The 26,590-nt window shown below is 37.5% G+C and overlaps 2 protein-coding genes across 2 annotated transcripts; one reads left to right on the top strand and one right to left on the bottom strand.

Annotated features, from left to right (window-relative positions):
• The first annotated feature begins 1,079 nt into the window (after window positions 1-1,079).
• Window positions 1,080-21,731, top strand: tex2l (testis expressed 2, like). Its single transcript, XM_067369671.1, has 11 exons — window positions 1,080-2,373; window positions 4,186-4,386; window positions 4,559-4,847; window positions 6,559-6,791; window positions 10,120-10,266; window positions 10,447-10,546; window positions 13,882-14,014; window positions 14,653-14,787; window positions 18,664-18,876; window positions 20,508-20,628; window positions 21,567-21,731. Exons 1-11 carry the CDS (start codon window positions 1,084-1,086, stop codon window positions 21,729-21,731), a joined length of 3,027 nt encoding a protein of 1,008 aa, XP_067225772.1. The 5' UTR covers window positions 1,080-1,083.
• A 1,059-nt stretch (window positions 21,732-22,790) lies between these two features.
• On the bottom strand, window positions 22,791-26,480 carry rnf151 (ring finger protein 151). Its single transcript, XM_067369064.1, has 4 exons — window positions 26,475-26,480; window positions 24,943-25,088; window positions 23,383-23,479; window positions 22,791-23,282 (listed from the first exon to the last, which is right to left on the bottom strand). The coding sequence occupies exons 1-4, from the start codon at window positions 26,478-26,480 to the stop codon at window positions 22,791-22,793; spliced, it is 741 nt and encodes a 246-aa protein (XP_067225165.1).
• Between the last annotated feature and the right edge of the window lie 110 nt (window positions 26,481-26,590).

Raw genomic sequence — 26,590 nt, forward strand, 5'->3', positions numbered from 1 at the left:
TATTTGTGTTTTCTGTATTAAAGTATTACATAACCTCTTTTATATAGGCCTACTGTCATTTTCCTGAAAGTGTCAGTTTCTTTTTTTATTGACGACAGAAAGAAAACAATAATCTTAGTGTATTTTCAGCACTTTACAGACCAAAACACATGCTGAAATGTAACAATAACAATTGTAAATGCAAATATTCATAATCTTTCTTACTCCATTGAGTTGCCTTCTATATAACATCAGGCACAAAGTGCATGAACTTTCTTAAATCTTTCTTAAATCCTTATATAACAACATAGTGTCAGAGCTTTCTGACTTTTTAAAAATGTATTTAGAATTTAAATACTTATTCATTATATAAGATTTATAGACTCATCTGTAGAGCAATGGTTCTCAGCTTTTTGACCTGAAGGCCTCCCATTGCCACACAGCATATTTGAAGGCCCTTTCATATATAGTAGGCTACAATGCATTCAAGTGATACCATATTGAAGAACCATTTTGGGTTACCCAAAGAACCTTTCAGTGAACAGTTCTTAAAATAATAATTTGTACGTAGTATGAAGAACTTTGTAATAATCTAAAGAACGATACAAAAAAAGCCTTTTGTCCAATAGAATGGATGTTAAAGGTTCTTCATGGAACCACAAATGCCAACAAAATAACCTTTATTTTTATTTACTCTGGTGATTCTGCCATAATTATGACAAAGCTGCTTGTTTTCAAACTTTTTTATTAAAGAAACTGGGAGTGCTGAAGAAAAATAGTTGAACACAATTCATTTTGTGAAGAACTGTAAGTTCTAGAGTAAAATATTTGAATATAATTCATTTCCCTGGTTGAGAACCACTGCTGTAGAGGGAAAATAGTTACTTCGTTGTGGCACAAAACTGACCTAGTCAACGTTTTGTCCAAAATAAGCATTGCCAAAGAAATAATCTTTTACATAGTCATAATGCTTTGTAATGCTCTAAAAACTGCTGATGGAAAGCAAAATGACTGTGTTGTCCAGATATCTAGTAGGGGCAAGAGTTTCATTGTCTTTTTTTGCTGACTCAAAGATGTTTTACTTGTGCTGTGTAGAGATAAATCATGGCAGAGACGACAGGGAATGAAGAAATCCACAAATTGGCCAGTGAGATCCAGAGGCCGGGTCTACAGCCACAGCAGGACACAGATCGGAGGGGAATAGTGATCCAACTGACGGACACTGAAGGTGAATGGGACAATCTTGATGACAGTGACCTCATATTCACCTTGGACCATGACGGCAAAAAGTCACTCAGTTCCCTCCGTAACCAAAGACCATGTTCGGTCGACATTCAGACAGAGGGGGAGTGGGGTCTCAGCTCACCTGCATTCAATGTTCCTCGCTGTCCAGCTTCATCAGGCTCCCTGGGAGACTCTTTTCTTCCGGGGTCTGGCTTCCTCTCGCCTACTCACCGGCCCCTGGCCAGCTTAGTGAAGTCATTATCTACAGAACTGGAACTGAAAGAGTCTTCTTTAAAGCCCAAACCACTCCTCAGCCTTGTAAAGTCGATCTCCACAGAGCTTTCTCGCAGTGAGCCTGAAGTGTCTCAATCTAGGTCTGATTCCAAGCTCAATCTGCACTTGTTTACGCAATTCACTCAGCCCAAAGGCCGCAATGGCGACTCCCGCACTGCCCCTCCATCTCCGGTCAACCTGTCCCCCACTGAGCCCAAAGCCAGCTTCTTCAAAATGGAGCTGGAGGACACCAGACGCAAGCTCACAGAGGCCATGCAGGAACCTCTGAGCATGTTCAGTAAGATCATGCGTGAGGACAGTGTTGGCAGCCCCAAGCACCAGAGGAGCACAGGATCGATGGACTCACCAAGCTACAAAAGCTTTGGAATTGGGAAATCGAACACTGATTTGACTGCATCCGAATCTCCTAAAACTGCTAGGAAAGTAGAAAGTGAGTTTCTACCAGAGTGCAACTGGCCTGTGAGACATCGTAAACGGTGTGTGCAGAAATCCTCCCTCTCCCATGACCACCATAGCAGAGAGATAGACATTGGGGCAGTGATGGAGACCAGCACTCATGGCAGCTCATCCCAGAGCACAAATATGAACAGAACTGAAGGTTTGCCAGAAGAGGTGACAAAGCAATGCTCCTCTCCAGTGCCAGGCGTGGGTCTTGGTTATGTTGCTTTAGTATCATACTGTTATTTTATCATTCCTTTGTCAGCGTATTGGTCTGGCCTGTTCCTTGGTTTAGTGTTTGGATTAATGTTTGGGCTTGTGCTGATCCGTTGGGGCTCCATCAGACACCTGTCCACCAGTCAACAACAAAGACTACATGGGACCCCCTATAATAACATTCTCTTTGAAACCCTACAGAGCAATGATCCTTCTCTCAAGGTGAGTTGCATTTTCATTGCGAATATATTTGTTAAAAAAGAATTGGTGTTATACTCTTAGCATTTAGTAACCCAGTACATAATAATACAATATATATGCTCTTATGCGCACCAAGGCCACATTATTTGATCAAAAATACAGTAAAAAACACTAATATTGTGAATTACTATTACAATAACTGTTACAATTAGAATAACTGTTGTCTATTTGATTATAATTTATTCCTGTGATGGCAAAGCTGAATTTTCAGCATGACTCCAGTCTTCAGTGTCAATTGATACTTCAGAAATTATTCTAAAATGCCGATTTGGTGTGCAAGAAACATTTCTTATTTTTATCCCAGTTTAATATACTTGTGCTGCAATAATATTGTGAAAACATGTCTTTGAATGAAAACATGATTGTGTAATACTTTCATCTTTAACAGTTTTTTCATTTTTTTTTTTTTTATGTTTACACGCTGTTTAATTCATAACATTTAATTAAAATCAAAACTAACCCATACAAGTTACTATATGTTACCCCGGACCACAAAACCAGTCATAAGTCGCACGGGTATAATTGTAGCAATAGCCAACAATACATTAAATGGGTCAAAATTATAGATTTTTCTTCTATGCCAAAAATCATTAGGATATTAAGTAAAGATCATGTTCCATGAAGATATTTTGTAAATTTCCTGCTGTAAATATATAAAAAATGTATTTTTGTGAGTGGATATGCATTGCTATGGACTTCATTTAGACAACTTTAAAGGTGATTTTCTCAATATTTTAATTTTTTTTCAGATTCCAGATTTTCAAATAGTGTTATCTAAATATTGTCCTATCCTAACAAACCATACATCAACGGAAAGCTTATTTATTCAGCTTTCAGATCTTGCATACATCTCAGTTTTAAAAAAATGACCCTTATGACTGGTTTTGTGGTCTAGGGTCACATATATGAAACGCCTGACAGAACCCTTTAAGGTTCTATATAGAAGCTTTTTATCTAAGAGTGTTCTCTTTACTGTCACTTTTGATTAATTTAATGCATATAAATATCAGTTTCCATTATAAATATATCTTAGTAAAGATATTTTTAATTAAAGACATTTTTAATTAATGAATAGACCAATATTTATTAGCCATATTTGACACACACACACACAATTTTTCTGTATATAACGTATGAAAAATCAAGTTAGCATAAGTTGCTTACCCTAAAAATCCACTCATTAATTTTTCATTTTGAAATATCAATAACAATTTAAAAGTTGTTCTTACTGTGACTTTATCAAAATCAGCAAAGATTTCCCAGCAAAACAAACACAGAGGCAGACATTTTGGAAATTTTTACAAGTCCTTTTTCTTCCTGAAGTTCATGGATAATCCATGAGGGAGCAGAAGGCATGTAGTTGGGCTTTTCATTAGAGTTTTTCATTATAGGGTTAAATGCTAAGAAAAGTAACAGAACAGCACCGCAGGTGACAACAGCCTCACAGACTGCTATTAAACCAAAACCTGCACTTCAGTGTGTCAAAGCTTATGTCCTACGGGAGTCAGTTTTTTTTTTAACACTCTGCAGTGAATTTCACAGTGTCTAAAGTAAGCATTAAGCATCATGCTTCTCTCCAAAAACTGAGCAAAACCCTTCTGCTCTCTGACAGATTCTGCTCTTCAGTGTCTGATGCAGAATAACATAAACCCACTGGTTGTCACAAGCAGCTACAACTCTAATCCTGATGCCCTGTCTATCTTTGTGCTAAAACTTTGTGACGAGGATCTAGAGATTACAACAGAGTTTAAGCAAAGTATTTCTGCGTTCCAGGGCTGGATGAACGAGATGTACACATATGATCCAGAGACTTACCACCCATCCCTCATGCACTCTGTGTTTGTCACATTGGACGGACCCTGTTTGCGGCTTGACTACCCACGTAACAACATTCCCCGCTGGGCTGCCTTTGATGAGCTCTGCTACGAAAAGCAATTCACCCACTCACGGATATTTCGACTCACTGGCGGCAAGGTTAGTGTACCATTGATTTTTGCCCCTTAGTAGAAATAGGTGCATTTCCCCTCAGTGGTAGTTCGACACAGTTTTGCTTATGGTCTCTAAACCCAAATAGCTTGAATTATAATGTGGCAGAATGTTGCATAGATGTCATGTAATTATAATGATGTTGTTGCCTTGGTAACAGGTATTTCTTCTGCCACTGGCTTTGGCACACAAGAGAGTGTGGAACAGGAAGTATCCTATCTGCATAAGTTTGGCTGAAGGAGAAAGAGCTGTGGAGGAAGATGAGACTGTAGGGGGTCTGAGGGAGGCTCAGAAAGTAGAGAAACCCTCTGGCTCTATGACTAATGTTTCACATGCTGTCACACTTTACCTCTTTGGACGAACTGGACGGGAGAAAGAGGAATGGTTCCATCGACTGTTTTCTGTGTCCATTCACAATGAAGAGGACCATTTTGAATCTATATTTGGTGGTAAAGTTGCAGTCATTTATGCTGAAATTAATATATATATATATATATATATATATATATATATATATATATATATATATATATATATATATATATATATATATACACTGATCAGGTATAACATTATGACCACTGACAGGTGAAGTGAATAACACTGATTATCTCTTCATCACGGCATCTGCAACAAGGCTCACTGATGCACATGGGTAGCGAAGGCTGGGTCTTGTTGTCCAATCCAACAGATGAGCTACTGTAGTTCAAATTGCTCAAGAAGTTGGTTCTGATAGAAAGGTGTCAGAATACACAGAGCATCACAGGTTGTTGCGTATGGGGCTGCATAGCCGCAGACCAATCAGGGTGCCCATACTGACCCCTGTCAACCGCTGAAAGTGCCAAAAATGTGCCTGTGAGCATTAGAACTGGACCACGGAGCAATGGAAGAAGGTGGCCTGCATGGTCTGATGAATCACATTTTTTTACATCATGTGAATGGCCAGGTGCGTGTGCATTACTTACCTGGGGAACACATGAGGAGCACAACAAGTTTGAGGTGTTGACTTGGCCTCCGAATTCCCCATATCTCATTCCAGTCGAGCATCTGTGGGATGTGCTGAACAAACAAGTCCGATCCATGGAGGCTCCACCTCGCAACTTCTGCTGCTAACATCTTGGTGCCAGATGCCACAGCACACCTTCAGGGGTCTAATGGAGTCCATGCCTCGACGTGTCAGGGCTGTTTTGGCAGCCAAAATTGGACCAACACAATATTAGGAAGGTGGTCATAATGTTATGTCTGATTGGATATATATATATATATATATACAGTCACTAAAAAAATTAGGCCTAAATTTAAGATTTATGTATTTGAATAGCATATAAAATTTATTTTCATTTGGAGTACACAGTTTTAACATAAACTAATAAACTTAATGTTATGCATATTTGTCAGTCATACACATATAAAACAGGTAAGAAAGAAGTAAAAAGAAAATCATGGCATAGTAGTAAATTATTAACTATTATTATTAGCTGTTTGCATTTATTTGATTTAATTCAAAAATTAATTAGTATCAGCATAAATCTGTTTATTGTGGAAACAATTAAATTCATTCAGTTAAAAACATGGTCAAAATATATGGCTAGCTGTGATACAATTAATATTCGATTAGTTAAAATGTATGAGAATGAAACCAATTGGATTTATTGATGATACATATATAAACCTTGTTATTGTAAATGAACTTGGTTTGCGGTTCACTGGTGCACATCCGAGTTCAGAAAACAGCGTTCACATCATCCAAATGAACTGAACTATGTAATCCAAATAGATAGAAATTTTAGATGCATATCCAATATATAAATCTTAAATAAATATTTTCTGAGTGCATGTGTAAAATATTAGATATAGGAATTTAATATTATTTAATATATTTTATAATTATGTTATTACTATTTAATAATAATATTTAATGTATTTAATATAGCAATTATTTAATATATCAATAATGCTTAAAGATTATCAATACACAAGCCACATTGAACAAAATATATTTTTGTTGATTGTTATGCCATGTTTTTATTACTGAACTGCTATAATAGGAGTAAACAAAGTAGTCATGGTCCCGTACCAAAGTTGCTCTTCCTCTATAATATCATAAATATAATAATAATAGTAAAAAGCACTATTCTAATCATTACTTTCGCTCTGTAGATAAATCTGTATTGAATGAGGAGAACCCTCTGGGTCTGTCAAATGGTGTTGAAGGCTCAGTTAAGGACAGCAGTGAAGACGTGTTCCATAGTGATCTGGTTGGCAAAGTAAAGGAGAACATTTTACCAGATTATACTTCCTACATGACCAGTCTCGTCTTCTCAGCACACGGCAGTCCTGTTCAAAGCCCCTGCCAAAGCAGCACCCAGGGCAGTCCTACTGACAAAGAGCAGGTGAGCTTCAAACAAACATGCTTTGCATCATAGACTGCTTTGTGTCAGTGGACAGCTTTGTCATCTAGCAAACTGTGAATAATCTTTGTCATGTGACCATGTAAAAAGGCTCATGATGTTGCCAAAGCATGTCAAAGTAAATCTTCTACATGGCAGGTATGACAAAGCATATTTATCTAGGTCTAAAACATGCTTTACATGATGGTGAATTGCTAATCTATAAAACTAGGTAAAATATTTGGCTTAAGATTAGCCATTAATTATTAAACCAAGCTTGATTCCTGTGGGTGTGGGAAGTGTGTCAGAGGCTTAGAGGCAGTTGCTAAAATTGAGGGAAAAAAAGTGTTGCCTCCAAATACAGGAAATACTATTACAAAAGTTTACTGCATTTAAACTTTTGTTTTACTGAAACCTTTACTGTCAATAGTAAATAAAAATGTATAATTCAGATTTTGATCTCCATATCCATTTACATATATTATATATATCATCCAAGGGTTTTTTTCCCTCCTAGGACTTTTTTCCCAGTGTTAGCACACTGGGTTTTTCTCCTAGGGGTTTTTTTCCACCCCTGGGAGTCAGCCAACATTGGCTTAATGTAGCACCATCTTGTATATGTTACACATTACCATACTTGCTTGTACAGCTTATTTTTAACCGCTTCTATTTTTTTCTGTGCTTCTAATATGTAAAGCTGCTTTGAAACAATTACCAATTGTAAAAAGCACTATATAAATAAATTTGACTTGACTTGACTTGACTATAGTAAAATGGAAATGTGCCCCAATATATGTATTAAAATCATCATTTATTATGTCCTTATATAAAAATACCTAAAGGACTACCCCTACCCCTAACCCTAACACTTTATTCCCCCACTATTAAACAAACATTTGGCACATTATTTTCACTTTTCAAATATCATTTTTATTTATAATAATCACCTCTCCGAGCTGATGTGTAATATGAAAAAGGAGAAGAATGAGTTTATAAAAAGGCGGATTCAAACTCGGGTCAGTCGCTTCAAAGGCCAACACCATCCTCTTTGCTCTCAGTACCACTAATCCTGTTTTCAATGGGATTTCATGTGTAATTTTGTCTGGCTCAATCAGAAAATGGTGGGCGGAGTTAGTGTAAATAGCCTCTGCCAACAAGACGGGCTATTGTGGAATCCGTGATACTTTTTTCAGGATTCTTTGATGAACAGAAAGTTCAAAGGATAGCATTTAAGTGGAACAGAATTCTTTTATAACATTATAAATGTCTTTACTACCACTTTTGAGTCTTGCCACTTAAAAATATTGATTTCTTTAAAGAAAAAATCTTACCAACCTGAAACTTTTGAACACTGGTGACTGTAGATGACAAATGCACATTATTTTTTTGGTCAAGTCAAAGTAAATTTTCTACATGGCAGGTATGTCAAAGTACATTTATCTAGGTCTTAAACATGTTGGCATACAGCACATGTTGGCAAATTGCTATATAAAACTTTGGAAATGTAAAACTAGGTAAATTATTTGGCTAAAGATTACAAATGATTTTTTTTTTTTTTTTTTTCCTGTGGGGTGTGAGAAGTGTGTCAGATGCTTAGAGGCAGTGGCCTAAATGAATTTTGCCTCCAAATGCAGGAAATACTATTACAAAATGTTGAAAATGTTTTAAAAATATTCTGAAATTTAAGATAATTTATTTATCGCATTCAAAAATATTGTTTTGTGGTGCATTTTCATAATGTCATAAAAATGTCCTAAAATTTCATACCAATTTGGAATGGGATTTTGGAATAGGATTAATCAATTTTCTTTTTAAATGTTCATATTTAAAATGCTCATCTTTCACATACTTTACTATGAGTCAATATATCTCTTAATATGACATTTTTTCTCCATTTTAACACCTATTTGCCACCTGATGACACCTTTGGAGTTTGGGTTCCTTGCCGCTGTCGCCTTTGGCTTGCTTAGTTGGGGACACTTGACATTTGACTTGACATTTGATATTCAACAGTGCTTTGAACTGCCTGCATTGACACTATTCTTTAAGAGCTGCTGTGCAGCCAAAATTATATACCAGATATCAAAATAAAGCTGCTTTGACACAATCTGCATTGTAAAAAGCGCTATATAAATAAAGGTGACTTGACTTTAGCCCTTTTTTTGGAGGAAGTTGTGTCACTGGTCCACTTTTTTTTCAGAAGCAGTATTTTTTTGGCACAGTGTTTTGTTTTCAGTTGAAAGGAAATATCTTGAAATATATTAAAGGGTTAGTTCACCCAAAAATGAAAATTATGTCATTAATGACACCCTCATGTCGTTCCAAACCCGTAAGTTAATCTTCGGAACACAGTTTAAGATATTTTAGATTTAGTCCAAGAGCTTTCTCTCCCTCCATTGAAAATGTTTGTACGGTAGACTGTCCATGTCCAGAAAGGTAATAAAAACATCATCAAAGTAGTCCATGTGACATCAGAGGGTCAGTTCGAATTTGTTGAAGCATCGAAAATACATTTTGGTCCAAAAATAACAAAAACTACGACTTTATTCAGCATTGTCTTTTCTTCCGGAATCCTTTCCATTGAATTGATTCCATTGAATTGATTCCATTGAATCCTTTCATCTGTCGGCGTTGGTAATGCATTTTTACGTCGCTGTGGTTGTTTTTGGCGATTAAGACATCCGCGACATTTTGAATCATCGAAAATACGTTTTGGTCCAAAAATAACAAAAACTTTATTTAGCATTGTATTCTTTATTCTTCTTCTTCTTTCCTGTTTTACGGCGGTTGGCATCCAGCTTATTGATGCATTACCGCCCCCTTCTGCTCCGGAGTGTGGTTCACGACTCCGCAGTGACGCTGCTGTTGTAAGACGCTGCTGACGTGATAATGTATTAACATGTAAATGTATTATCAATGCTTCAAAAAAATCTAACTAACCCACTGATGTCACATGGACTACTTTGATGATGTTTTTATTACCTTTCTGGAAATGGACAGTATACAGTACATACATTTTCAATGGAGGGACAGAAAGCTCTCAGACTAAATCTAAAATATCTTAAACTGTGCTCTGAAGATGAACGGAGGTCTTACGGGTTTGGAACGACATGAGGGTGAGTCATTAATGACATACAGTAATTTTCATTTTTGGGTGAACTAACCCTTTAAGGAGCAATATATATATATATATATATATATATATATATATTTTATATACTTCTAATCATTTCTCCTTGCTTAGAGGACATTTTAAGTGAAAAGGGGTGTAGCTTACCCCACATTATAGAAACTTTTTAATCCAAAGTTTTTTCTTCCATCACCCCTTTAGGAACAGAACTTTTGTTGCAGTGAGGAAGAAGCAAAGCCTGTCTGGTTGAATGCACTAATTGGTCGAATCTTTTGGGACTTCCTCCATGAGAAGTACTGGGCTGATAAAGTCCAACAGAAGATACAGCAAAAGCTGAGCAAAATTCGGGTAAGAGAACAGACAAAAATTACATCACGTTCTTTAACTCGACAAAGTGTGAGAATGTTTTTTTTTTTTTTCTTCTTCTTCTTCCTCAAGCATAATTTCAAAAAGTGAAACAAATAGTTTGTGATATTAATGGTCCTACCCTGTGTGCATGTGTTTCTGAGTTTACCCTCTTTACAACAGTTGCCTTACTTCATGGATGAACTGACCCTCACCGAACTGGCCATGGGCTCCAGCATGCCCCAGATAACAGGCACATCACTTCCACAGGTCAACAGCAGAGGTGAGTGGGGCTCCTAAGAGCCTCTTATAAAAGAGCATATTAGGTCATTCATCCATCAGGATTGCTTGAGCGTATGTGTTATTATGTTCCTGCACTGAGCAGTAGATGAGATGTTATTATCCTTCTGTAATCTCAGGGATCAAAGGAGCACATAACATCACGTCACACTTCTCAACAAATAGCAGCTCATCTATGAGCGTGTGCGCACGTGTCTGTTTACACGCTCAGCTGCATGGTGAAATGCCCGCTGTGAAGCATATGCAGGATGTATTATCCCCATGAGATGTGGAGTTATTATTGTGTGGGGCACAGTGTGTGTCTTTTACTCTCTGCCTCATGATCTGTGAGCATTATGTAACATGTAATGGCTTTCAACAGAGTCTGGCTCCGTCTCTCAGGTCTCATCCCATTTATGGATTTATAATGTGTTCTAGTAGGCAGACTTGTGGGCATTTTATTGTGCTATAATTATATGCAATTTCATGCATTAGATCGCATCGCTTTAATCTTGACCATATAGATTAGTAACACGTGCTCTTAGAGTCTTTGGTTTCAGCACTTTATAACATTATTAGACAATATTAAAATAGGAAATGAATGTATATGAGCTGAGCTGAGCTGATATATATATAACATTTTAACTGTTACTTTTTTATCACTTTTTATTTAATTTATAAAAAGAAATCATGAATATCATGCATTTTTGAATAAGCTTTTCTTTAAATAAACAGTTCAATCATGAAAACTCTCAAAGTACTTTTGGCATGTTAATGAATATGGCAACATTAATGTTTTTGGATTTGCGGACTGGATCTGCTACGCTGCTGCTGCAAAGCAAGTATGGACTAATAATAAGATATGAAATCCCATAGCAGATCTAGGCAGGTGGAATTGGGGAAGGTGGAGGGTTTCAGAGGAACTCTGATAGCAAGCTGTAGGACTACACTGTTAACAATTTCCCTGTATTTTTACAGTACAGTACTGGCAGCAGGGTTGCCAGCAATGTACTGTATTTTGCTTTACAGCAATGTACTGTAATGCAATTTTACAGTACAAAGAACAGTACTGTATAACTACATAACAGTATTTTACTGTATTTTTTACAGTATTTTGTAATTTTATCAATTTTTACTGTATTTTACTATATTGTATTATATAGTTATTTCACTGATAAATATTACTTATAATCATTGCTAATAATGATAAAATATATAATTATATAATACATAGGTTAGAATAGTATATACATACTATAGTTAGTAATATTACAATAGTACTATACTACAGAATAACATTATAAATCAAAAGGCAAACCAGAGTACATTTAAAAAATGTATTTTTATTCAATCAATATATTTAAACATTTCAGAATTGTCACCATCTTTTGCCCCATCAGCAACGGTCTTGATACAGTGCATCAGAAATTTGATTTATCTTAAAAAGTGGGCAAAAACAACAAGTGTCCCACAAGATTCACTCCTAACTGAAGGGCACGTGGATGGTTGCAAACAGGCCACAGTCCCTCAGTGTGAAGTCTTCCATTTAAACACAAAGGACCGAACGAAGCTGTTGACATGTGGGTTGATGGCCATCACTCTGCACCACCGTCCTGGTCTTCTGCTCACTCCCTGTCGGGCAGTACATTTCTTTCCTTCAATGCCAAAACTGTAACAAAGTCAAGGCACAAACACAAATACACATATTACAAAAACTGTTGTAATATGTCCACAGCACCAATAAAGATGAACAGACAGTGTAAGATAAAAATGTCAAATGAAAATTTTGTAGCAAAACAAAATGCAACTTATTTTTAGTGTAAAAGGTTGTATTATTATGGCAAATACACTTCCTTGTGAAAGCAATGCACTTCCCAGGATGCAAAGACAAGTGGACCACACTGCTGGAGGAAATCAAAATAAATGTTTATTCATTGATGTTGCTTGTTGGGGATAGGCTAACACATACACTGTTGCCACATGCATTTCATATAGCCTACTTCAATAATACATCTTAGTAAAATATTATCCTTGACCTTCCTGAATATATTGCCATGGCATGCATTATACTTCCTTTGTTGTCTAATAGATAATTATAAACGGTGATAAAGGTAATTTATACCCCAATTCATATTTTTTTATAATCATAATCGTTTATTGTCATTACAGTCACTATGCTACAGAACAACTGCCCAAACAGATGCAGTAATAATCTGGCCAAGTTAACAATAGCCAATCTCTCTGACCCCAAACCACCCATTTACAGTACGTTTCAAATGAAACTTAAGTATTTTCGATCTGAGCCGTCTTTTTCCATGTTTTTGTGCCTAAGCACTAACTGAAGACCGCGGCCGCTGCAGCCGTCAGCGGACTGCAAATATAATACGTTTGAGCTTGTGTGCACCGTCAGTGTACGACTATAAAAGTGCTTGTTTTTCTCACTGACAGGCTCGAATGGGACAACATTATGGAAAGGATCCCCGCAAGAATAGACTTTTTTTTTAATCGCAAGATCCTTTTTGTTTAAACACAAGCGGCCATCTATCGATCTCCCAGCAGATTCCAACCTCGCGCTCATTAGTAAAACAAACTTCGTTCAAACTCGACAGAAACAAATTAAAACTCACCAAACCCGTTTCAGTTCGTCTTTCCACGGTTCCAACAATCATCGACATCGAGTTTGGTAGAAATAAACCCGAAGCTAATTCACTGAGTTAGATTTTAAAATGTCAGGAGAGCAGCGGGGCAAAACAGCGCGCGTACACATAATAACGGTGTTTTCGACTACAGCTAGCAACATTCGCTGTCTAAATGTGCAGTTTCATTCCAGAATAAAAACGATACACTTTGTAAAACCTAATAGTAAAATTAACTTACCAAACTTTCAGAAATACACCGTTCTGCTTCTCCAGTCACCAGCGGCTTTGTTCTTCTGTCTGTCTGTGTGATGTGATGTCAGGTGGCGCTTTATTTACAGCAATCCTGTATTATTGCCTGGTATATTACAGCCAGGTTACAGCAACACTAAAATTCAACAATCAAAATGACCCAGAATGCAATATAAATTACAGTATTTTACTGTAATATAGAAATATGGTACTGTACTGTAGGTTTTTACAGTAGCTACTGTGCTGCAAAATTTACAGCGAGCCTACTGCCTAACACTGAACCAGACTATTTAAATGTTGAGCAAGTAATTTCATTGGCTGCAGAAACAGTAAAGGACAATCTGGTTGTGTCATGGGGTAATGATGAGATGGCTTGCAGACTTCATGTAAAGTGTTTAATGACTGAACTAGATATTTATTACTGAATGTAAACAATATCTTTGTGTGACAGGCCTATGGTTGCATTTGGAGATGGAGTACACAGGAGCACTACAGATGACTCTAGAGACCAAAATCAACCTCTCCAAACTTGGGAAGGAGGGAGTCCTTGAGGCAGAGGCAGAGGTGAAGACCATCAACGTATTGTAAGTTTTTTGAGAATCCAAAAATATCCAGTAAAATAAAAATAAAAAATATCCTGGAAAATATCCAGTACTTATTATCTCAACACAGCCTAGCATATGCAGTCTACTATATAACCTACACTAAAAAAATAATACTTAAACTGAACAAAAGTGTCATTAAACACTTTTAGATTGTTACTAAAAATGAATACAGTATTTCAAATAAATGCTGTTCTTTTGAACTTTCTATTCATTAAAGAATCCTGAAAAAACGTGTATCATGGTTTCCACAAGAGTACTAAGCAGCACAAATGTTTTCAGCATTGATAATAATAAGCCACATTTCTTGAGCAACAAATCTGCATATTAGAATGATTTCTGAAAGATCTCTGATGAAAAATCATGTGATACTGCAGAGTTATGGTTGCTGAAAGTTGAGATATGCCATCAAAGGAATAAATCACATTTTAAAATATATTTAAATAAAACACAGTTAATTTAAATTGCAATAATATTTCACAATATCAAGTAAATGCAGCCTTGGTGAGCACAAGAGACTTCTTTAAAAAACATTTAAACTTAGTACAATCCTAGTGACATTTGTGGGGTTTATGTTTATATCTCGTTATGATGAGGTCCTGTCTGTATGTGTTCTGCAGTCGCAGGTCCAGGCTCTCTGTGCTGGCTGACAGTGATGAGGAATCCTCAAGCGCTGGATCGTCTGATGAAGAGGAAGTTTCATCTTCTGACACTCAAGGAACTCTGACAGAAAAGGCTCTACCTGGTGTTGAGGGGTAATTATTATTAACTGAACAATCACATAATTCAATAAACAGTTATTCTCTGATATCTTAGAGTTTGGCATGTTACAAATATTTGCATTATTTGGATGGAATGTTTTTCAAAAATGCTAGCCTTGTAAACTAATGATCAAGATGTATTTATAAGATGGCATTATGGGGATAGTTCCCCCAGAAATTAAAATTTAGATGAAAATAATTTTCTTATCCTCATGTTGTTCCAAAGCTGAATGCCCTTCGGTAACACTTTACAATAAGGTTTCATTTATTAACATTAGTTAACTATATTAGTTAACATGAACTAACATTGAACAATACTTCTATCAATTTAATAACATCTAGGTTACTAATGTAACCCTCGTTCCTTGAAGGAGGGAACAGAGACATTACTTCCATACTGACGTATTGGGTTTTTCCTGGGAGCCCAATAACCTCCAAGTGGTAACTAAACTAGCCAAGGAACATTGGCCAGTGAGATTTGCAATGCCAAGCCACTCTCACCTGAACACACAGGTATATAAGGCCGGCTCACACTCCTTCATGTTTTTCTGAGGAGCTGGGACAGGGATCCCAACCATTCAGCAGTGGCTCAGGGCTTTGGCAGGAGGGATGTAATGTCTTCATTCCCTCCTTCAGGGAATGGGGATTACATGAGTATCCTAGACGTTTGCATTCAATCAGTCACGTTCAAAGTTACGTCGATACTGATGTATGGGGTTTCTATGGAAAGCGCCACTGAACTGTGTTATGAGTGTTGGAGACGCAGATGCTGGCAAGCTGTGTGCCCTTTGGCAACTGCCCTCACCCAGTCATAACCTACCCAACGCTCCATATAAGCCCAAGGAGAGTAGTCTTCCATTCCAAAAAGTTGGAAGGGACAGGGTTTACTCTAGAGACAGTCGTAGCTGCTGTTCCTCTTATTGTGACATTTCATGGGGAAGAGTGCCTCTGATTGTTTTTTCAGCTATGACCAGTGTTGTTAATGGAGAGGGATACTATGGAGACCACACCCTGCCAAAAGCAAGTTAACGTGTGGTGGATACACATATGGACTGACACATATGGACTGAGGTTTACAGACATGGAAGCCGTATCATGGACAGTACACATATGGGATTACTGAGGGGGAATCACAGCATATGGGCATCTAGCCCAGTACAAGGGGTGACTGGCCTGGCATGCACACAAGAACTTGGCCTGGTATCGAAGCCTCCACTGCATCTGACTGCTAAAGGATGCTGGAGTAACTCAATTTAGAGTTCGCTAAGTGGGGAACCTGAAGCGCAAGAATGTGCTCATATCCCCCAGTTAGAGGGGAATGGCACTGCAAGTGAGACACCAAGCCAGTCTTCCCGCACATTACCTGTTTGTACCCAACACACAGGAAGAAACCGGCTCCACTTGGAGATTGTAGAATCTCGCAAATGTGTTAGGTGTCGCCCAGCCCACAGCTCTGAAGATGTCTGCCAGAGAGGTGCCATGCACCAACACCCAGTAAGACACAACACCCTGAAAGGAGTGAGCTCTCACCCCAAGGGGGCACGGCTCGCCTTAGGACCACTATCCAGTGGGCAGCCTCTGTTTTGGGACATCCTTTCCCTTCTGCTGACCTCCAAAGCAGACAAAGAGCTGCTCTGAGCTTCTGAAGCTCTGCGTGCAGTCCACGTAAACACGCAATGCATGAACAGAACACAGCAATTCAAGGGATGGGACTGCCTCCTCTGGGGGCAGCGCTTGCAAGTTCACCAAATGTCCCTAAATGGTGGGAACTTAGGGCAGGTCTCTGGCCTGAACTCAATTTGCTGACCAAAAATACCTGTCGCTCCCCCACCCTCTTGAAGGAAGTGAGCGCGGTCAGGAGCACTGTCAGGAGCCGCTGCTGACTCCAGAGGAGGAGATGGCGGGCGAGTTGTGACATGCGGAATGAGAGTACCCCACCTTGAAGGCTGATGTACGCAACACTCTCAGTCTTGTCTGTATGGACCAACGCGAGCTTACCTATAAAGCAACGGTTGAAACTGGTGCAGGGCAAACAGCACTGATAACAACTCCTGGCAACTGGTATGCTACTGCAGTCGAGATCCCGTCCAGGAGCCCAAAGAGCCCAAATGCCTAGACACTTGTTCCAAGGGCATTCCGCCCTGTATATTGCTTCAGTGAGACCGCTGATTTCCTCCTTAACGTATTCAGGCAGTTCAGTACTGGCTGGACACGCTCGTTGGTGAGGCTTGCCGTCATACTGACCAAGTCCAACTCCATAACAAGAAAAGAGATGCTCTGCACGGGGGAGAGCTTGCTCTTTTCCCAGTTGAGCCAAAGCCCCAGATGGCTGAAGTGCCTGAGCACCAGACCCTTGTGTTCGCATAACAGATCTCGAGAGTGAGCTAGAATGAGCCAGTCATCGACATAGATCAAGATGCGAATGCCAACCTCCCTGAGTGGGGTAAGGGCAGCCTCCGTGACTTTGGTAAAGACGCGGGGAGACGGACAGAAAAAAGGGGGACCTTTTATGATCAACCCTTGAAAGCAAAGTAAGTACAAAGAAAGTATGCATGTTTCAGTTCAATTGCTGCAAACCAGTCCTGGGAGCGAACGTACATGTGGATGCATTTCTGCATGATCATCTTGAATGGGAGCTTGTAAAGGGCCCGATTCAAGACACGCATATATAAGATTGGTCGCAACTCACCACTATCTTGGGTAAGGCTGGAGGGACAGGCTCTATTGCGTCCTTCACCAGCAGGACCACAATCTCCGCTCACAGGACAGGGGCGTCTTTGTTTGCCACTGAGGCAAACAGGCCGCCCCTGAACCTGGTGAACCCCTGGCGAACTGAATCGTGTAGCCGAGTCTGACTGTCTGAATGAGCCAGCGGGACGGGCTGGGAAGTAAGTCTCCACCCGGCCCTCCACCTGTGGAAGTAGTCCTTGACAGTGATGCCAAAGAGACCACCTTGCAAGATGGGACTGTCAAGAAAGCGCACTTTGTCAACATCTCGCATCTCTGCAAGGTTTAGCCAGAGATGGCACTCCTGGAACACCAAGGTGGACATCGTCTGGCAGAATGATGGGAGGGTGAAGTCAGGCAGGTCCTGCATCAACCCTGGCTCAGAACTACCCTTGTGCATTTTGAGTGCCTTCACATTCCACCCACAAATCCTGGAATTAGCGTTCACAACCGCTTGGCTCTGAAGCAAAGTATGAATGAGTGAGTGGGGAGTAGGAGTGGCTCGGCATGCAAATCTTACTGGCCAATATTCAATGGCTTGTTTAGTTACCACTTGGAGGTCATTGAGCTCCCACGCAAGACCCCAATAGTTAATACTAATTACAACATTAATACATTATTAAAATCCAACATTTTATTTGTTAACATTTGTTAATGCACTTTGTTCAAGTTCAACAAACAATAAACAGGTATATTTTTAACTAACATTAACAAAGATTAATAAATACTGTAACAAATATATTGCTCACTGTCAGTTAACGTTAGTTAATACATTAACTAATGTTATCAAATGAGACCTTATTGTAAAGTGTTACCTGATATTCTTTCTTCAATGGAACATGCAATATATTGAGAGATTTCAGGGAATGTACTGTAAACCATGCTTCCATGTCCATCCAGTGAAAATCGATGGGGACTATAGACAACCGTGGTCACAATTCACTTTCAATGTATGGAAAAGAGCAGCTTTGATATTTTGCTAAATGTCCCCTTTTGTGTTCCATTTTGTGTTTGGAATGACATGATTTTTGGGTGAACTATGCCTATTAAACATAATCTCTGTCTATTTTGAGTTGTTTGACAAAAATGCTGCTTAAAATAAATCAAGGCCACCTGATGAAAAATTTACTTTGCTTTCCACAGGGCTGCAGCTGGAGGCAGCACTAGTAGGCGGATTTTGAGATTTGTCGACAAGATTGCCAAGTCAAAGTACTTCCAAAAGGCCACAGAAAATGAGTACATAAAAAAGAAGATCGAAGAAATGTCCAACACCCCTCTGCTGCTTGCGGTGGAAGTTCAAGAGCTCTCTGGAACCCTCGCTGTCAACATTCCTCCTCCCCCCACCGACAGAATATGGTACGAGCCATTCTCACTCAACTAAACGGATGCTGTTAATGTTGCTTTAGGGACTGAAGCTTTGCTTAAGCTTACACAGTGTTCACAGAGATTATCAAAAGCAATCATGCTCCTCAATGATTGGTGTCATTCACTCTTGAAGGTTTAACTGTGTTGTAATTAAATTTCAGTTTGATAATTAAGGATTAGACATAAGTTTAACACGGTCTACTAAATGGGCGTGATGTGATGAATTCAGTGAGGAGGAGCAGGATTATGGACCAATGCAATTTCACTGTGGGTGCCCCTTGTGAAAAATAAGTACACTTTAGCATATTTTATTTAAAAAAAGTACTTAGTATGGAAATAATATACTTTAAAAGAATATACTTAAGTCCAAACTAAATGTAATGTTTCCAGCATGTTAACTGCAATTAAAGGGGTGGTTCATTGCAATTTTACTTTTTTAACTTTAGTTAGTGTGTAATGTTGCTGTTAGAGCATAAACGTCTGCAAAATTAGGACCCTCAAAGTTCAATGCAAAGGGAGATATTTTCTTTTAAAGAATTCTTTGTTTAAGGACTACAACAAACAACTGGTAGCGACTACAACAAGATTCTTCCCGGGCTTCTTTATACATTATCATGACAGAATTTGCAATCAGTAACTTAAAGATAGTTAATCAGCTATGTAAATTCATCAACTAACCATTCAGAAACGTCCTGTTGCATCCTACATGTCGTCACTTCTTTTTGAGTCTCTCCATCATTGTCCGACTCCAGTTTGAACATAAAAGGCTGAACAGTTTCTGACATTTTCAGTGAGTCTGAGGTAATCGCCGCTGCTAACACAAGCTCTTGAAACTCCACCCTCTTCATAGGAGCAGCAGCTCATTTGCATTTAAAGGGACACACACAAAAACAGAGCGTTTTTGCTCACCCTCAAAAAGTGATCTGTGGGGTATTTTGAGCTAAAACTTTACATACACACTCTGGGGACATAAGAGACTTATTTTCTCATCTTGTAAAAGTGACATGATATGACCCCTTTTAATTAATGTATAGTTTAAATTTATATTAAATGCAACTGGCTGAACTGGGTTTTAGTACATTTTTATCCGTAGGTTCATAATAACTTTTATTGTCTTTGAAATGGTTAAAGTGTACTGCTGAATGTACTGCAATTTAGTACAATTAAAATATATTAACAATGTAATATTGAACAACACACTACAGATAAAATGAATCAACTACTTATGCTTTAATATGTTAGTCAACACATCAAAATAAAGCATGAAAAAAGATGATTAAAATGTACTTTAAAATAAAACTTTTAATTTGACACTATTACTAAGTGACTTTTTAAAAAGGGTATTTAATTGTGTTAAGTAAAAGTTTTATGGAATATTGCAGTGTTAATCAAAATAAAGTCTTACATAAAATACCATGCTTAAAATGTCCCTACTACCTGACAGATAAGTCAAATAGCGTATCACACCTGTCTCTGTAACAACCATAGACTCTGTAAACACCAAAAAGAGTCAGAGGAGTGGCCTTCTCTTTGCCTGTAAATCATTTTGTGTGTTCAGGTTTCCTGAAATGTCTTTGGATACATGCACCAGATTAAAAAGTGTTTTATTGGTTCTCTCTCAGGTATGGATTCTGCGGACCCCCGAAGCTTGATCTAAGAGTCAGACCCAAACTGGGAGAGCGAGAAGTGACTTTCTGTCATGTGACTGAATGGATTGAAAAGAAATTACAAGATGAGTTTCAGGTTGGTTTTGATGATGTTGTGATAGCTTCACTATAAACTTAACAAACATGTTAAAGGAACACTCCACTTTTTTTGAAAATAGGCTCATTTTCCAACTCCCCTAGAGTTAAACAGTTGAGTTTTACAGTTTTCGAATCCATTCAGCCGATCTCCGGTTCTGGCGGTACCACTTTTAGCATAGCTTAGCATAGTTCATTGAATCTGATTAGACCGTTAGCATCGCGCTTAAAAATGACCAAAGGATTTTGATGTTTTTCCTATTTAAAACTTGACTCTTCTGTAGTTAAATCGTGTACTAAGACCGACGGAAAATAAAAAGTTGTGATTTTCTAGGCTGATATGGCTAGGAACTATACTCTCATTCCGGCGTAATAATCAAGGAACTTTGCTGCAGTTCCATGGCTGTAGCAGTGCAATGATATTACACAGCGCCCGTGAGCCCCTGCTTGCACAGAGAACGTGCCTTGCAACCATGGAGACGTTTGTGAGAGACGCTGCGTAATATCATTGCACTGCTACAGCCATGATACGGCAGCAAAGTTCCTTGATTATTACGCCGGAATGAGAGTGTAGTTCCTAGCCATATCAGCCTAGAAACTTTTTATTTTCCTTCAGTCTTAGTACACGATTTAACTACAGAAGAGTCAAGTTTTAAATAGGAAAAATATCAAAACTCTTTGGTCATTTTTAAGCGTGATGCTAACGGTCTAATCAGAATCAATGAACTATGCTAAGCTATGCTAAAAGTGGTACCGCCAGAACCGGAGATCGGCTGAATGGATTCGAAAACGGTAAAACTCAACTGTTTAACTCTAGGGGAGTTGGAAAATGAGCCTATTTTCAAAAAAAGTGGAGTGTTCCTTTAAGTATATGACAGATTTTAATTTACATTCAAATGTTTGAACTAACCTCCAAAACAAATCCTGTACAATTTCCAGAAAGTTTTTGTTTTGCCCAACATGGATGACATTTACCTTCCACTAATGCACTCTGAGATGGACAACCCGACAGCTTCCCAACAACACCCTGCAAAGCTGTCCCAGCATTCCTCTGTGGCCTCCACTGACAGGTGTGATCTGGAACACACTGCAGAACTACAGTAGTGCCTCCTTGTGGACAGACATGACAATACACTGGTATCAGGAACTCGCTCCTTCAAAAAACTACTAGGAGTGTCTCTTGTAATCAGCTTCATTTAAACATCTCAGCACAAGGAAAGTGTCAGTAGCTCCCACACATGTTCTCTATGATCTCCTTTCATCATACATTACCATTTCTTGGAAACAAAACAGTTATTCTTATGAGTGGCTTAATGTGTGTTTAACCCATTTTATTACTTGCTCCTAAGGACAACTGATTATTTATTGAACTTAGCTTAAAGTAGACATATATGCATTAGTAATAATAAATAAATGGAAAATAATAAAGACTTTATTAAATAATTCATATTTAGAATTAAACTCATTTTGAAAAAAAAAATCTTACATACATTTCACAAGTTTGTTTTTTACATTATGAATTAATATATAGTATCAAAGACAGTGTTTGTACGATTTCGCGTTTTCTTGTCAAGTGTCACTTCAAGATTGTAATATCTGAACTTAAGCAGGCATTTGAATGTTATTGTTTTTTCTTTTTAATATTTATGCATTAGCATCAATGTCTCACTTTACAAACCCCTCAAAGCTCTAGAAGGAATGTGCATAAACAATTCTCTTTTTTGTTTATAATCATGCTTTTCTCTATATACAAACAATAAATCTGTAAAACTGGTGGGTTGTGTTGCCCTTAAAGAGATTCTGTCATCATTTACTCAATCTCATGTTGTTTCAAACCAGTATGTCTTTTTTTTTTTTTTTTTTTGTGCAATCTTTTTTTTTTTGTCTATACCGTGAATGTCAGAGGGTCCAGTGTTGTTTTGTACCCCATTGACTTTCATTGTATGGACAGTTTAAACATTCTTCAAAATATCTTTTTTTATGTTTCACAGGAGAAAGAAAGTCATACAGGTTTGGATTGGAATGACATGAAGGTGAGTAAACCCTTTTTGGTGAACTACCCCATTAAGATGATTACAAAAGGGGAAAGGACACATTTAATAAAACTTGCACACATAAAAAGCTATCTCGAATGCTTTCTTTGAATCCTGAAGGATATTTACATTATCTGACTCTTGAACTGTTATTGTGATGGCGTCTGCTGCTGCTGCTCGGACTGGTGGCGTTAGCGTCTGTCCAAGTGCTGGTTCCCTCCCCTGCTTCAATTTCCAGATCTCCGACCTCCAGGCTCTCACACAACAGATTTATCTGCCTTCTTATTTGGGCCATCCGGCTCTGCATGCGCTGCATCTTCCTGCGTAGGTTGGCTGCGATGGCCCTCTGCTTCCTCCGCTCGGCTACGTAGCGCTGCTGTAGCTCTCTGTAGCAGTTATGTTGGGCCTGGTTCTCACGGACAAGAAGCGTGCCGCATCCCATGGGACACAGTTGTCGCCAGTGGCTGCAGCTCTGATCGTGCGCCTGCGCGTCCTTCCTCAGCACCTGCTGCCCACAGCCCTCATGAGGACAGAGCTGCCACTCAAACGGACAGTTGGAGATGTGGAGGTACTCATTAGAAAGCGGGAAAGTGGCTCTGCAGCCCTGCTGTGCATTTCGACACTAGGAACACAGACACATTGTGTTGTTTCACATTCACATTTTAAGCTAGACACAACTATTTATAAGACTTTAAATATTAAACTTTAAAAATGTTGCCTACCTTGATTGATAAACGGCCAATGGATTTACTCAGCTTAAACAGAACCACCATTTGGTTTTGGTCGATAGGCTGCCTACAGCAAGGGCATTTCACCTGTCTGAAACAACACTGGTTTAAAAAATTTGCTCAGACATCCTGGCCCGGTTTCACAGACAGGGCTTAGACTAAGCCGGGATTAGGCCTTAGTTCAATTAGGTAGCTTTTATAAATGTACCCTAGAAAAAACATTTATGGTGTTCATCTTGAGACAAAACAATGGCACTTACATATTTTAAGATGTGTTGGTACAAGTTGCTTTCAGTTAAACAGCTGAAACATGCATTTTAGTTTAGGACTAGCTTAAGCCTTGTCTGTGAAACCAGGGGCCTATGAGTTATTTGAAAGCAGAATTATTGTACACTACTTTTCAAAAGTTGGGGGTCAGTAAGATTTTTTTTTTTTTCTTGAAAGAAATCAATACTTTTGTTCAGCAGGGACACATTAAATTGATAAATTTATTATGAAAAAGATTTATTTTTTGTCTTTTGTCATAAAATTAAAGTAAATTCTGATATTTTGAACCTTCTGTTCATCAAAGAATCCTGGAAAATGCATCACTGCACACAAAAATATCAAGCATAAGATGTAAAAAATATTACATCTTATAATTAAATATTAAGCATACAATTATTATAAAATAAGTATAAGATAAAATAAAGCAATAAGCCCCAAGAAGCCATGGTTTACAGTGAATTTATAACAGCTAAGAGGAGCGAATTTTACAACGGCTTTGAACGCGGCTCAACCAATCAGAATCAAGGGCCAGAACTATCCATTTTATAATATAAAATAAGATTCTATAAAATATAAATCATATTATATATAATATTAAGTATAGGATTATTATAAAATTTGATAATATAAAATATTTTTCTTTTATATAAGATTATATAAGATCAACATTGCTAATAACAAGAAATGTTTATTGAACCGCAAATCAGCATATTAGAATGATTTCTGAAGGATCATGTGACACTGAAGACTGGAGTAATGATGCTGAAATTTCAGCTTTGCCATCAGAGGAATTTAAATTTTAAAATACAAATTACAATAGAAAACAGTTATTTTAAATTGTAATATTTCACAACATTACTGTTTGACTGCATTGGTTACATCTTGCTGAGCATAAGAGACTTCTTTCAAAAACATTAAAAATTCTTACCGACCCCAAACTTTTAAAACAGTTGTGTATACCGGAAAGTCTTACAATCCATCCCATCTGGTCAGCCATGATATTTTTTAAACAGGCAGATGCTTGTGTGTAATGTATATATAAAATTGAACAATAGAACCTGCTAATACAGATAACACCAGACAGGAAATGTTATTTTTCTACCTAAAGTTTTTTTTAAAAAAAAATTTTATTTTACAGTTATTAATTTTTATTTTGATGTTCTGGAAATCCTTTTACAACACTTCCCAACCTCCCCTAATCTGGTTTGTCATATATATGTTTATGTATATATATATATATTTATATATATAATATTGAAAAATATTGAAAATATTGAAAATGGTTACCTTTTCATCCACTGTAAAATACATTCCTTGCAGAAGACATGGTTGCATTTGAGTCGTACGGGGCAGCGTAGAACAGCTCTACAGATGACACAAATCAGATCATCATCTGGGGTCTCCACAAACTGCTCCACTTCATAACCTCCAGTCTAATACCAAAATACAAACAATTATAATATACAAAAAATGAATTAATATATTGTAATGGCATATGGCCATGCTAGCATCATTACTATTTTTTTTATTACCAATATTATTAATATTAAATAAATCAAACTATTTCAAACGACCCTTTTATAGTAAAACTATTCATGTCATATATTATCAGACTTTTTAAAACACACTGTAAGTAAAATATACATCCAGTATTTTTTTTTCCCACAAATATCTAATTTTATTTCATGTAATTAAAAAAAAAGACACAAACTCACCATTTTCACTTGTGTTCCAAGGACACAGCTAATACATATGCTGTATAAGTTGAATCATTTGAAGAGGCAAAAAGACAGACATCTGTCATCACAACACCCAGCAAAACATCCCAAAGGAGATCACTTGACCCTGGATCATTCAGAAATGCATTGCAGATGTCCAATTTTCTCTTCTTTTCCATTCTAGCACAAGTGACAACTATGGATAGCACCTGACAACTTTTTTTACACTAACCACTGGGACCCTATTTTGGTACCATCTAGGTTTTACTTATTAGACAAAAGCATTGCTATGGAAACCGGTGAACTTCAATGGCTGCCTGCTCTAGAGGCTACAAGCCCTATTCTCTAAACACACAGGTCTGAATGGCCAATGAACACACAGCAGCATTTTCTACACAAAAGAATATATCATAAATCATTATACAGTATGTGGGAAAATGTGTTACAGTAAATAAGTCTTACACTTAAACAGTCAACAGTGTTATTGGAAAAGCTTTAGCTAAAAGCTAAAAGGGTTTAACAATAAAGAAAACACCAGGTTGTACTGGCCACCATTCATATGTACAAGATGTGTCAATGGGTAGGTTGTGTTACTTTTACATAAAATCTACCTTCATTACATATTTGACTCATTTTAATGTTTTTCAGTGTTTTTTTTTTTTTTTTTTTTTTTTTTTTTGTTATTACACTTCCCATAGTTTACACAACAGATTTAGCATAAGTATTTAAAAATAAAAAAAATAAATAAAAATGTAACTTAGTCTAGATGAAACTTCAAAACAATCAAAAGCCACTGAAATTTCCAGAATGCAGGACAAACTGGAAGTACTATAGTGAATAATCAATATAGATCAATATAGTGAGTGAAGGTTGATGCAACATTGATGTAATAAGGGGAAATTGTCAGAAGAATTTGACTTTGTCAGAATGTGTCCTCAAACACGTACATATCTCTAGAATAGTACATTAATAATCAACAAACAAGCAATAAAAGGAGACAAACTGTTGCTTGTAAGGAAATGCCGCTTCCTACAAAGAAATCTCAGGCACTCCTTGGGTTAATGTTTAAAGTTCATTACTGGTAACTGACTACCGTCTTACCATCATAATTACACAGGGGAACTGTCAGAAACAGAAACTCAACGCTCTGATGGTAATATTACCGTAATTAGACTTGCAGTATAAAGCCAAAGAACATTATAACAATAAGTGGAATA

The sequence above is a fragment of the Chanodichthys erythropterus genome, chromosome 19, assembly GCF_024489055.1.
Source record: "Chanodichthys erythropterus isolate Z2021 chromosome 19, ASM2448905v1, whole genome shotgun sequence".
Taxonomy (NCBI): domain Eukaryota; kingdom Metazoa; phylum Chordata; class Actinopteri; order Cypriniformes; family Xenocyprididae; genus Chanodichthys; species Chanodichthys erythropterus.

Excerpts from the sequence above, each read along its gene's own strand:
- tex2l (XM_067369671.1), top strand. The coding sequence starts at position 1,084 with ATGGCAGAGACGACAGGGAATGAAGAAATCCACAAATTGGCCAGTGAG. Across the intron at positions 4,387-4,558 it reads TTCGACTCACTGGCGGCAAG|GTATTTCTTCTGCCACTGGC; the intron begins GTTAGTGTACCA and ends CCTTGGTAACAG. Across the intron at positions 6,792-10,119 it reads GTCCTACTGACAAAGAGCAG|GAACAGAACTTTTGTTGCAG; the intron begins GTGAGCTTCAAA and ends TCACCCCTTTAG.
- rnf151 (XM_067369064.1), bottom strand. Across the intron at positions 23,480-24,942 it reads ATTTTACAGTGGATGAAAAG|ACAGGTGAAATGCCCTTGCT; the intron begins GTAACCATTTTC and ends GTGTTGTTTCAG. Across the intron at positions 23,283-23,382 it reads TTGGCCGTTTATCAATCAAG|TGTCGAAATGCACAGCAGGG; the intron begins GTAGGCAACATT and ends CTGTGTTCCTAG.